At 41.5% G+C, this 13,989-nt stretch overlaps 1 protein-coding gene across 1 annotated transcript in view; it reads left to right on the top strand.

The window, feature by feature from the left end:
• snx5 (sorting nexin 5) overlaps positions 1-13,989 on the top strand; it is a 54,262-nt gene that overhangs the window by 18,944 nt on the left and 21,329 nt on the right. The window contains exons 3-6 of the mRNA XM_078556704.1: positions 413-511; positions 5,853-5,963; positions 7,669-7,790; positions 8,315-8,438. Coding sequence (XP_078412830.1) covers positions 413-511; positions 5,853-5,963; positions 7,669-7,790; positions 8,315-8,438 — 456 coding nt within the window. The remainder of the gene's footprint in view (positions 1-412; positions 512-5,852; positions 5,964-7,668; positions 7,791-8,314; positions 8,439-13,989) is intronic.

The following is a 13,989-nucleotide window of genomic DNA, read 5'->3' as shown; positions in this document are numbered from 1 at the left end:
CTTTTTTTTTAACTGATGTTGGATGAGGGATTAATATTGGCCCCAACACACTGTGAAGAACTGCCCCTGCTTTTCTCCCAATAATAGCCGTGGGATCTTTTACATCTGTCTGTGAGAGAGCAGGCGAGGCCTCCGTTTAACATCTCCTCCAAAAGACAGTGGCTCTGGGAAGTTAAATACACTTCGCCTGGCATTAACAGAATACAATACTCAATGTTTTTAGATAAGAGGGTATTTAACGTTGCAGTGACAGCAAAAAAAGTCTCTGAATATTTTTTTATATGAAAGGTGCTAAGGTATTAAATTATCATTTTGTAATCCTGGTGATCTTAATTATGCTAGAGTAAGATCCTACACTACCATATATTACCTTGCGTGGTGCTGCAAGTAAGTGTTCCCTTTTTGATTTCAGTTAGCTTCAGTATCTATGGAAGCAGAGCCCACAATGCTGGTTGATATTCCTGATGCTCTAAGTGAGAGAGAGAAAGTAAAATTCACAGTTCACACTAAGGTAAGTCTGCTCCTCACTACAAGATATAAAACATAAAATAAGTCTAGCTTACACCAATAAAAGCCATCATAGACACCCAAGGATTATTAAGATTAAAAAATTGGCAGTACTATGTGCCTAGAATTTAAGTGGATCTTAAATTTAAGTGGATCTACTAATGTGAGTATAATTTCATTAAAGAACAGAATTTGCAACTTGTAAAATGTCAATTGTTTTCTGCCCTATAATACTTTGGGGTGGGTGGGGGTGATGGTGGTGGAATGGCTCTTTAAATACATTATTAATATTAACAATTAATAATTTGATCAACAAAGTTGCCTGTATCTATGACAAAATGATATGTTTAATGGCATTTTCTGACTGTTTATATTTTCACTGTCAATCAAAACTGAGCCACACTTTGTTTCAAAGTGAAAGGTTAACACCTTAATTTCGAGAGCCAGAAGGTTTGTGGCCTCTGAGTGACATTTCTATCATTTTCTGCAAATGGACTGCTAATGTAATTCCCATATTTAAGAAGGGGGACAGAAAACGTCCAGGGAATTATAGACCAGTTAGCTTAGCATCGCTGGTGGGAAAAATAATAGAATCCTTACTAGAGGAGACAGTAGAAGAACATCTAGAAAGAGAAATATAATGATGGGTAGTCAACATGGATTTCAAAAGGGAAGATCTTGCTTGACCAGCTTTATTGAATTTTTTGAGATGGTAACAGAGGGATATAATGTGGTAGATGTAATTTATCTGGATTTCAGAAAGCCCTCAATAGGGTGTCCCATTATAGACTAGCGAAAAAGATTAACGAATATGAAGTCAGGGTTATGTGGCAGAATATATTGCTTGCTGGCTTTGAGAGTGGGAGTAAAGGGTAGTTATTCAGGGTGGCAGAAGATGGAAAGTGATTTTCCATAAGGATCAGTGCTGTGCACAGCAGTGACCCCAATGTAAATTAACAATTTGAACTTTGGAACCAAAAATACAACCTCTAAACTTGCAGATGATTGTAAATTGGGCTGGTCAATACTAAGGAGGACTGCAACAGATCACAGGAGGACACTAATAAATTTGCAAAATGAGTAAATAATTGGCAAATGAAGCACAACATGGATAATGAGATAGTATATTTTGGTAGGAAGAATAGGGAGTTCACTTATTGGAAGGTGCAATAGAGGAACAAAGGGATCTCAGAATACAAATACACCAATCACTAAAAGTTGCGTCGCAGGTTAGCAAGGCTATTTTTAAACAAAGCAAACCAAGCGCTAGGCTTCACTGTAGATTACGGTGCACATGTCAACCTGGCATATGAAACAACTTCATTTTTCAAGCCCCAAAAATCATGATTTGCATATACTCAGTATATAAGCCGACCCTCCTTTTTCAGACATGACATGTTCTACTCGCAATAGTAGTTAGCCTCAATTTTTCACCCCACAAATGTAAGTTTTCCTTAATCGGTACCTTATAACCGGGCACAAGGGGAAAATAGGCAAAGACACACAGGAGTTTGACACGCTCACACTTTGTGTCAGGTGACGATGAATTTGACGGGTTTTAAATTGATTTAAGGTAAAGTATCATTGTACAATTGCTTTACTCAATAAACGGTGTCACATTAATTTAATATGAATTATTGCAGTTATGTTTATTTCACATTTCAAAATGATGACCACCCATACTTATGCTGGTGGTTCACTTTTATACTTGGCGTATAAGTTGACCCCTTTATTTGGATGACTTTTTTGAGGCATCAGAGGTCAACTTATATGCTAATGTCTATGGTATTTCTAGAGAATAGAACTGAAAAGCAGGGAATACTAAACTTGCTGTGAGCAAGGCCAGAGGAAACAAAGGTTTTCCCCTTGATATTTGATTGGGGAAGAATTGCATGGCTACCTTGAGATTACTGCATCATGTTCAGTGAGTCTGTACTGACCATTTTGTATAGTATTAAATATTCAACATATCAATTGTGTAAACAATTCATTATTAGAGCAGTAATAACAGTTATTATTGCAATAGTTTTCCTTGCAGCCTTTCCACACTTTCTCCTTGCCACCAAAATTATTCGAAATTTTCCCATTAGCTCAATGCAATGTGAATAGATGCATTAAGTCTTGCTTTTTATATTTCTTTATATTTTATTCCTTGCAGTGTCCTGACAACGTTCTGTCTGGTGTCAAATATTCTTCACCTAATCTAGCTCTGTTCTTTCTGTACTTTGTGGTGTTTTCTTTTTGCTGTTTCTCTCCAGCTCAGTTGATATCTTTGCTAAATTATCTCTTGCAACATTTGATCTCCTCTGGTATTAAATTTATTATGTGATCCCTTTCTGTCCATTTCTTTTTGTGAACACAAAGTTACTCCCCCTACCCCACCCCCCCACCCCAAAGTTACATTAAAAGTTACATTTTTGTCATGTTACAATAACCATCTGAATATCTTATTTCATTATGTGAAATGAGTGACCTTTAGGCGACCGATCCTAGTATCACAATCTCTTGTTAGTTTTGAAGGGGGGTGGGGGAAAAAACTGCCAAAGTTGCTCGTTTTGCAGACTTCCTTCCATTTGCTAGCTCTTGTCTCAAATCTCAAAAGTGCAGATGTCAAACACTTCCTTGAAGACTAGTGCTTTCAGCTGTTCTGATGATTGAAGTAGATCAAGGCGTTCATTAGTGGTAAAATGATGACTCGGGCAAAAACACATTTTGTAAATGGCTTAAAAGAGACAGTGCTTTTGAAAAGTTCCTTGTGGTTTCTTGACATTTGAAGAAGGTATTGAGAATTAACTTTGGGAAGATAAATGTTTCTGATAACTGGTAAATATAACTCTCCAATATTATTTCTTGTTTCTTCTCTCCCCCCACCTCTTAATTTACAGGATGCTATTTAAATTGAAAAAATGCACGAAGGTGACATCAATTAAGAAATAGTGACTAAAGTGACACCTAGGTTGTAAGAGGGAAGGAAGTTCACTTTCCCAGTTTTGCAATTCTCAGAACTTAGCTCGAATTGAGTTGTGTTCTCAAACCATGAGAATGTAGCAAGCAGCATTACAAATGAAGTATCAAGTCCACGTTTGATTATTACATTTCACCTTTTAAATACTACAGGTTAACATTTGTATCCGCTCCCGATGGGCTCCACATTTTCCCTCATAAAACTATCCAGCAGCCCACCTCTACAAGCGGCTTATTTGGAGTAATATGAGAGGGGAAGGCGGAGGAGCAATGATCGCAGACTATCCTCTTAAAAAATGAAAGATTGTGGCTGTGCAAGGGCTCGGATGGCAGTGGTGAAGAGAAGGATTGCTTATCAAATGACGATCTTTTTCTTTGTATCTTGTTGGAGTGCAGAAGGAGGGGACAGAAGACTGTTCCCATATCTGGGAGATGTGTGTGTGGTCTGTGTGTGTGGAGAGCTAGGTGTGTTGGAGGGAGAAAGAAGTTGTTGGTATGAAAGAGGACACTAATGATTTGGAAGCCCTTGGTACTCGAACCTGTCAAAGGCTTTAGAGAAATCCAAGGTGTTGATAGATAAACCACCAAAGTGTTCAGGAACAGAGTTCCAGCAATGTGAAATGTGGGAAAGATGTGTATGTTGCAAACCATATTAGTAATTATGGTTTAGACATAGATTTTTAAGATGAAATATCACTGTGTTTTTGTCTGTTATGTTCAAAGCTTTTATTACTGCTCCTCTCTTAGTTGACAAAACCATTGCCAAAGCCATTTGCCTACCTAAGAAACACAGTCAAAATATCAAAATATAGGCATTGCTTTCAAATTCTGTGCCTTGATGTCCCAAACAATCCTGCAATTGAGCATGTCATCTTACCACTGAGCCTGCAGATTGAGCTGTACGGAATCAAGATTGGACACTAAAAATTCTAATTAAAACGTTTGCAGCTGGCCTCTTTGATCATCTTCAGTGCATTACAACACCGACAAGGTACCTGATTGCTGCCACTGCAGTTGCTGCACCTTTCCTAGCTCCTGGAAGATCCTGTGAGAAACCTGCAGGCCCGCACAGTGTGGCTGGTGGCCAAAGGATGCCAAAGCAGCTCCTGAGCTCCATTCTAATTGTGAGGCAGAACTTTCCATGCGAGAAGCCTCAAGGAAGGAAGCTCACATGTATAGCTTTTTAGAATCATGCTATGCAGAAGGCCATTTGGACCATCATACCTTTGGCTCTTTGAAAGAGCTGTTTAATTAGTTCCACTCCCCTACTCTTTTTCCATTGCCGTTTCTATTTTTTTAGTATTTACCCAATTCTTTCTTGTAAGTTACAACTGAATCTTTTTCTATCACCCTTTTGTATACTTACAAACTAGTGTAGAACTGGTGATTTACACAATGACCTACTACTACCTTGCACTCTTCAAAGACGTTTTTGGGCTTAGTCTTTTTCTATACAGCTGGGAAGTAGTGGCTTCAAGCTCTTGCATCTTCTGCAGGATATATGTTGGGTTTTTGAGAGAGAACTTTTTCTGTGGGTTTCAGGACAGTGGACAAGACTGCTTGATATTTTCCCACTCTTAGGTGAACTCCACACAACATGTGCTCTAATTGGTATATGTCCGCCAAGAGTCTTATCCGCATATTTGTTATGGGAAATTAGAATTTTCTCATCTTAAGGACAGGAATGTATCTTCCTCCCAACAATAGTGATAGATCTGTTAGCCCATGCTTCTTGGGTAGATAATCTTGTCAACAATGAGTGACTGGTAGAAAGTGTAGATCAAAGTGGACATCAGTGCTGGTCATGATGTTTTGTGGCATCCCAGGTTTGTTGAGGGAAAAGACTAGAAGGTACAAATGTGGCCTGCATCCACCTCTCACAGGGCCAGAGTTTGAAGTTTGTGCAAGTGAGAGTTCATGCTCATGTTCAGCTGAAGCAGGGATTAATTTCTGGAGTCCCTCTGTCCTTTTGAACTCTTGTCAATGAGTCCCATCAATTAGCTTTATAATTATAAATAATATTTATAAGGGTTTGATAAGTGGTACAATTTAACTTTGCAGTTCTCATAACCCTGGGCATCAGTGCTAATCTCCAGGGTGTATTCTTTCCACAAAGGTGATTTGTTTGTTTATTTTATTTTTTTTGCTCATCCATATGGGACGGTGCTTGCCTAGTCTCTGTTAAATTTGGCAAAGGGAGTGGCTCTGGATTTTCATAGGTGGGGTGCGGGGGATATCATTGACCCGTGGAAAATGGGTGGAGCCACCAATTGCTGCTCAGTGTTGGCGGTTGTTTTTAGATGCATGAGCACACGTCGAGGCTGGGGGCGGGAATGTGTCAATGATTAGGATGTGCTAATGCTTGATATCTCCTCGTTCAGACCGCCCTGCCTTCCTTCAAGAAATCAGACTTCTCAGTGATTCGGCAGCATGAGGACTTTGTCTGGTTGCATGACACCTTGGTTGAGAATGAGGACTATGCTGGAATTATTGTGAGTAGCTGAAGTACATTCAGTAGTTGCCACCCACAGGACTGCAATCTGTTTCATGAGCCTGAAGTAGAATCCACTATTTTCTCAATGTTGTGAAAGCCCAGGAGGTGTGGAGGGGATTTAAGTGTCCAGGTGCACATCACTGAAGGATAAATTGACAGATACAAAATGTAATCAAAAAGACTCGAGGAATATTAGCCTTTATTTATAGGTGGTTGCAATAAAATAGGGGAGAAAGTGACGCTTCGGTTGTATAGAGCCTTAGCCGGACTCCATCTGGATTCAGTTTTGGGCTTGCTGAAGGCTTTGGAGGAGGTTCACTGCAGATTTATCTTAAATGACACCAGCTTGAAAGGGTTAAAGGGATAAGCTGTATAAACTTGAATTGTATTTCCTTGAGTTTATAAGGGTGAGTGGCAATCTAATCGAGGCCTTCAAAATAATAAAGGAATTTGGTGGGGTAGATACAGAGAAACTATTTGCTCTGGGAAAATCCAGAACCAGGAGCAGCGACCTTGAAATTAGAGCCAGGCCCAAATGAGTGAAATTGGAAAATAGCAATTTTTCACTCAAGGGTAATGAAAATCTGTAACTCCCTCCTCTAAAAGAATGTGGATGCTAACAGCCAACATCCGGGAGGCTACCACTGACCAGAAACAACTGTACTAGCCATATAAATACTGTGGCTGTGTGAGCAGGTCAGAGGCTGGGAATCCTTCGACAAATAACTCACCTGAATCCCCAAAGCCTCCCCATTATCTACAAGGCACAATTCAGTAGTGTGGTGGAATACTCTCCACTTGCCTGGACGAGTGCAGCTCCAACAACATTTCAAGAAGCTCAACACCATTCAGGACAAAGCAGCCTGCTTGATTGGCACCCCATCCACAAACATTCACTCCTTCCACAACCGATGCACGGTAGCAGCAGTATGTACCATCTACAAGATGCACTGCAGCAACTCGCCAAGGCTCCTTCGACAACACCTTCCAAAGCCATGACCTCTACCATCTAGAAGGACAAGGGCAGCAGACCCATGGGAACACCACCAGCTGGAAGTTCCCCTCCAAGCCACTCACCATCCTGACTTGGAGATATATCGCCATACCTTCATTGTCGCTGGGTCAGAACCCTGGAACTCCCTTCCTACCAGCACTGTGGATGTACCTACACCACATGGTCTGCAGCTCACCACCATCTTCTCAAGGGCAATGAGCGATGGGTAATAAATGCTGGCCCAGCCAGAAACACCTGCATCCCCTGAATGAATAAATAAAAAATAACAAACTTTCAAGACAGATGAATAGACTTTTATTTTGGCAGAGTATCAATAGATATGGAGCAGAGGCAGATAGAGTCGAGGTACAGGTCAGCTATGATCTAATTGGGTGTTGGAAGAGGTTGATGGGGCTGAATGACCACCTGCTGTTCCTATCTAAATTCACACATGAATACTTTTGTCGTCTCATTTTTTTTCTAAGAAAATGATGAACATGGGATCAGACAAACTTGAGTATTGTGTGGGGAAAGCTAAAAAGTGCTTGGCTTCATGTGGCCATGCATTGAGTGCTGGGAGGTAGAGGGTACTTGGCCTTAGGCAGACATGTATTGGGTGAGGGAATGTAAAGGATACTATCTAGTTTTCTTGAAGTCAACTTTTTTTTCTCTAATTCCTTTCCTCCCTCCCTCCCTCCATCTCATTTAGATACCTCCAGCACCTGCCAAACCGGACTTTGATGTTGCGAGAGAAAAGATGCAAAAGCTGGGTGAAGGTGAAGGATCCATGACAAAAGAGGAATTTAATAAAATGAAGCAAGAACTCGAAGCGTAAGATAATGAGAAAAATTTCATCCTTTTGATTTCTGACAAGTGTTAAACTTCAGCTGCTTCTATTGGGGAGGTAGAGTACGAGGGTGGATGGGGTGTATTTAATATCTACAGCGAAAGGGCTGGGAATGCACAGATTAAATGAGTGTGATTTTTCTCTTCTTATTGAAATCTGACTGCTGTTTGAGTTAACTTGATCAGCAGAAATTGAGCACAGCTTTTAAGATGCCAGACTGTGTTTTAAAAGTCAAATATTGCCCAAGAATTTTGCTGATTTGGTTTGTGAATTTAATGTTCATTATTATAATGTATTTTTATTTAGTATATAATAACTTTTGCTGTTGGAATTTCTGAACCAGCTTAATGAATTAATTATTGGGAGTAACTAATTTTGCAAATATGACCTAATTGTGGTTTCCATTGAGTTTAAAATTCTGCTTTCTGCATAACAAATAATTTGTAGTAATAAATCTGTTTTGTTGACAATACTCCTATCTTTTCCCCCTGCTTATTGTTATTTTTAGGGAGTACTTGGCTGTCTTTAAGAAGACTGTGTCCATCCATGAAGTCTTCCTTCAGCGACTTGCGGTTCATAGTGTATTGGGCAAAGACCATAACTTCCATGTTTTCCTGGAATATGACCAGGATGTAAGGCATTTTTCTTTATTTCTTTATTTCCTCCTTGAAAGCTCCTGAGGCATGACTTTCCCATTCTTTGCTTCGGTGAGGGGAGAATGCAAAAGCTACTTTTGTAGTTTCCTAATCATTTATCTCTCCCGTCAAATGAGGTTCAAAAGTCAATAATCAAAGTATTTTCTCAGGTTGATGGTATTGCAGAACATTCTTGACTCTGATGGTGATGGAGAGGCTTTAATTTAAATTTGGCAATGTTTTGATCTATATATGGGATTGCTCATTTTAAGTACTCTTGCTCAATGTAGTCCTATACACTTCCTTCCCGATGCATTAGCCACCTATTCACAGTTACTCCCTTACCTCTTAGAATCAGAATAATGCAGCATAGAACAGGGCTAATTGTGCCTATGGCAGTCCCTTGAAAGACCTATCCAATTTGTCTCACCCTCTGCTCTTTCAATTCCTTTTTTAAAAAAAAAATTACCATTCAATTCCACTAGCCTTTCAGGCATCACATTCCAGATATTCACAGCATTAAAAAAGTAAAATATCCTTGTTTTCCCTCTGGTTCTTCTCCCGATCATCTTAATTGTTTTCAAATTTTGTGCTGCTGTGAAATCATACTTTTGTTGATGCAGGTGTAGCTTTTGGGGGGCAGGAGAAGAAACAAAGTATTAAAAAGCACATTGAATTTCTGCACACCAGTCTAAAGGGGATAGTTCTATTAATGATGATCTAATCTAGTTGTTGATCTGGTCTGAAGGAGTTATGACCTCCTCCATGGAGCCCAATAACGTTTAGAAAGAAATTCGAAATTCCAGTTAGCTGAAAGGATGACACATCAAGATTTCACATTTTTAAAAAACTTTAACTGTATCAAATAACTAAAGCACTTTACTAAACTCTATTTTCTTGTGTAGGCAGCTTATATGTTAAACTACAAACAATTTCTCTTTGCTTATCACTCTCCCAGAATTACAAGTCACATAGCAAACAGTTCACCATTGCTCCCAGCTTCATTTCCACTGTGCAGCTGGGTAACTTCTAATCCCAGAACACACACACCACTGTGAGGGCTACACTGTAGATTTCTTTCTCTAGCTCCAAGTTAGGCAAATCTTCCAACCTCTTTTCACCCCTCACCAACTTAGTTTTCAAACTGAGCGGGAGCTCCCAACCGCACCCCACATAGTAAACGAAAGAGTTGGAATTTCCTCTGCTTAAGGTGCAGGCCTGGAAGACTCTTTCTTTTATTCTCCTCCTCCTCAATTGGCTGCAGACCCCCACAAGATCAAACTGCAACTCTGCTGTTTGTAATTATTTCAGGGAAACGTGTAACCTCAGCAATGGAAACATATCTAAGTAAAATGTTAATTAGTTATCTCTGATCCCAACTCTCTCTCATCCTGGAAATAAAGAGAGAGTTTACAGCATAACTGTTTGCAACTTAATAGCTGTAACACCTTTCTGGGACTTCAGGAGATGCAGTATCTATTCATTTGTAGATTTAGGAACAGTTATCATTGTCCCCAGTTGTAAATACCTTGCACCTCCCTCTCAATAAAACATTAGGCTTACTGTCGAGGCAGACTCCAGCCCAGGTCATATGACCCCGTTCATCTATCTTACCTTTAAAGCCACAGCCCTAAAGTATAGTAATCTTATAAACCAAAAGATAGTCCTAAAACATAACCTTATTGACCTCACAATTGTAACAGAATTCTGAGATACTGATGTACTAAATGTATATGCTTTTAGTTTTGGGATGTTGTGCTGTGCATGAAAGCTCTGACCTATTAGCTTACATGCACATATCCAATTTACTTCCCCCCACCAAAATCTTCAGTTGTTAAGGCCCATAGGCCTGGAATTCCCGCTTCATCTCTCTCTTCCTTTGAAGATGGTCCTCAAACCCTACCTCTTTGACAAAGCTTTTTGGTCATCTGTTCTAATATCTCCTTAAGTGGCTCAGTGCCAACTTTTGTTTGATAACACTCCTGTGAAGTGCCTTGAGATGGCCTACATCATTAATGCTGCTATCTAATTGCAAATTGTTGTATGTGGAATTAGTAATGTCATTGACCAGTTGCAGAGAGTAACCCTGACCAGACACTTGAGTGCCAGGTTAAGTAATACACCCACCTCTAGAAGTGCTGCAGCTTTGGGCACCTGAGGGCCTGGAGGAGGGGAGTGAGACCTTGGCAAGGATCCTTTGCCCTCCTCTATGGCAGGGGAGGGAGAGTGGTAGGTGAGAACCCTGCCACCTTCCTGCCTCCACCCCAAGTAAGACCATGGTGGGAAGGCCCATTGGCCTTTCTGCCCTGCTGCCACTTGAGGCCCTTAAGTGGCTAATTAATGACCACTTAAAGGCCTCATCCCACCGCCGCTGGTATTAACAGCGGGTGTCAGGGGGGCTTACCTTGTGGGGAGTATGACAATCTAGCCCACACAGGCTATTTGCAGCTCTGGGGGGAAGGGGAGCCCTCATTCAAAGGCACTCAGCGCCTGTTTGAGCAACCTGCCATTGGGAGGAGGCCCTGTTGAGAGCCCCCTCGCACGCCCCCCCCCCCCCCCCCCAAACCCGGCCCTTGCTTCCAACCCATGTCCCGCCATTGCTTGCCTGTAGCCTGAGATCCAGTGGTGATACTAGGCTTTGGGTGGGTGTTGTACCACCAGCAACCACCCCCTCCCTGGTAGTGCTGCTTTTCAGTTGAGCTGCCAGCCTCTGATCGACATCTCTCATCAGGTGGAACTTCCATCCCATGTCCTTGATCCAGGGAAAGGCCCGCTGCTGGCCTGTCAAGTGTTTGAGTGGCACATGATGCGGCAGCCTTCTTGGGAAGAGGTGATGCCAGATTCTTGCTGGCCTCAGCTGGCAACGGAGACCCCTGTCGCCTCCATAAGATTCCAACCCTTGCCTGAGGGGCGGTTAAAAGGCTGATGAGCTCATTCTTGAATTGGTTAATGGCATCCACAGCCTGCAAGTGGTAACATGTTACATAAAAGCCAATGAAAGAGCAGTGATGGAGAATCCAAAACGTTCCAAGGTGAACTGAAACCTTTCCTTCCAATCCCCTGGTAATCTCGCTCCATAACTGATTGATTGCTTAAAGATGTGTTGTAAGAGTTCTGTGCTTAACCTGCATGTCAGGGAAGAATGCCAGTCTGACTCGGTAATCAAGACTAGCACCTTTTAATATGTGGTAAATCACAGCAGTCAAGCCTATCGCTACACACCTGTCAGAGACTTAGGGCAGAATTTTCTGCCTGTCGGGCGGGCGGGCCCGACCCAATCTCCGGCAGGCGGGGAGCCGATCCCCGCCAGTGAGGCGGGCCGCACTGCCATTTTACATGGGCGGGCCAATTAAGGCTATGCGCTTCCTGTGCGGGCAGGGGGTGGGGGCGATTCCCCAAAAGCGAGAGTGCGCTCTTTTGCGTATGCGCACGGAAGAGTGCACATCTCCCTGAGGCAAAGTGCTGCCTTGGGGAGATAGCTTACATTTTGAAAAATGTTCAAAATAGAAAAAAAAATTCCCTAACATGTCTCCCTCATGTGACAATGTCACATGAGATGGGACATGTTCATAATTTGCAGATTAACTTTATTAAAATGTTTAAAACCCTGCATGAAACCTCATCCCGCCGGTGGATGAGGTTTCATGTTTTCTCTATTTGCCGCCGGGGCTCCTGGCCTGCCCACCAACCTTAAGGTTGGATGGGCAGGTCCTTTAATTGTTATAATGGTCCTGTCAATGGCCTCAATTGGCCATTGACAGGTCGGCAGGCAGAATGCTGATTGCGATGTCCCCTGCCTTCCTGAAAATTTAAATGGGGCGGGATGATGTCGGGGGTTCTGCCCGATGCCATCTGGGCCCCGCCCCCAGCTCGCCAATGGCAAAATTATGCCTTTATTTTTATATTGTGTTGTACTTGTATCCAAGATGTTGGAAGGGAAGAAACATTCATTTAAAACTTAAATGCAATGAGTAACATTGAGATTCAATCAAACTAGATGAGAAATTTGAAAAGCCTGCTGATCATTAAGAGATATGTGATGAGCAATTACTTTTCACTTACTGAATCAGCAGCAACTGGCATAGGCATGTGCAACTCAGTGGAGGCATTTGAGAATCAAATTATTTCACAGCACTGCACAGTGGGTGTTTGCAACTGTTTAATCCAACAATTAAATGGTTTCTTCGAGTTCTACAATTCATGGTGCCAAGAGTAGGGTATTACAGCATTTTTAAAATTCTATTCTTTGGATGTATGCTATGCTAGCATGGCCAACACTTATCCTAGTGGCTTTTTAGGCCTCTTTCTAAGAACGAGAATCCCCCACATGGTGTGTGACTAGGTGTGAACCAGACCAGAAGGGGATAGCAAATTTCCTTCTGTGGGTCTGTGGTAGCAGTTTCACCTCTGAATCAGGCGATAATGGGTTCAAGCTTCATTCTAACAACCTGAGTACATAATGTAGGCTGACATGTCAGCACGGTGTAATACTGCGGGAATGCTGCCTTTTAAATGAGACATTAAACCCCATCTTACTCTCTTAGGTGGATGTAAAAGCTCCATCAGGAACATTCAAAGAAGAGCAGGGGAGTTCTCTATCTGGTCCTGGCCAATATTTATTCCTTAACTAAAATCACAAACAGATTATCTGGTCGTCAGCTCACTGCTCCATGTGAGAGCTTGCTGTGCAGAAATTGGGTGCCATGTTTCCTATATTACAACTGTGACTCCAGTTCCAAAGTACTTCATGGCAAAGCGCTTTGGGACATCTTGAGGCCATGAAAGGCATCAGAGAAATATAAGTTTCTTTCCCTGATGGATATTGGGTTTTTACGATAATCCAGCAGCTTTCTAGGTGCCAGTCCGTTATTATTGAATTCAGTTTCATAACTTAGTGAGGTGTCACAATCACATAAAAGGTGTTTTCTTACAGTGGCCTGTGAACTAAGAATTTGTGTGTGTATGTAGCTGCCTTTTAATTTGAGTGGTTAAAAATAACCCAGCAGATAAGCTTTAGTCTTAACAAGATAAAGGTTAGTTTATTACAAAGGCTAGTTCTGAAAGTTACTCGGGTAAAAGTGATGAAGTTCTTAACTAAAATACAGATGCAAAGATTAAAATGCAGATAAAGATGAAAGGATACTTAAAGAAAAATTTCCTGTCAGTCTCTGAGATCATTGCGGGCCCATTGCTTGAATTCCTTTCTGAAGTGAAGGGGTTGAAACTTGAAGTTCGGTTAAGCAGCTGTGATGACTTGTGCAGATGCCTAGTCAGTGTTTGCCTTTTTCAGGTGGACTCAGCAGGTCAGCAGGTTTTTGGGAGAGAGGTTTCCTATTCCTCACTACTTCTGTAGTTACGGCACTTGCAGATTACCTGGACTTTTTGGCAGAAACAGCAGTCAATTCTTAACACCATACCCTCTGTCCTTCCTTGGCCAAGAACCCTCTCTGAAGTTGTTTAAGTTCTTCCTGGGGTTATGCATACACAATTGCTGTTCACAGCCTGCCTTTATACAGTTCAAAACTTAAAATTGCTACTATTATGTGAT

This window comes from Cetorhinus maximus, chromosome 14 (assembly GCF_964194155.1).
Source record: "Cetorhinus maximus chromosome 14, sCetMax3.hap1.1, whole genome shotgun sequence".
In the NCBI taxonomy this organism is placed as follows: domain Eukaryota; kingdom Metazoa; phylum Chordata; class Chondrichthyes; order Lamniformes; family Cetorhinidae; genus Cetorhinus; species Cetorhinus maximus.
Note: the sequence above shows the minus strand (reverse complement) of the source record. Positions and strands in the feature narration are given on the sequence as shown.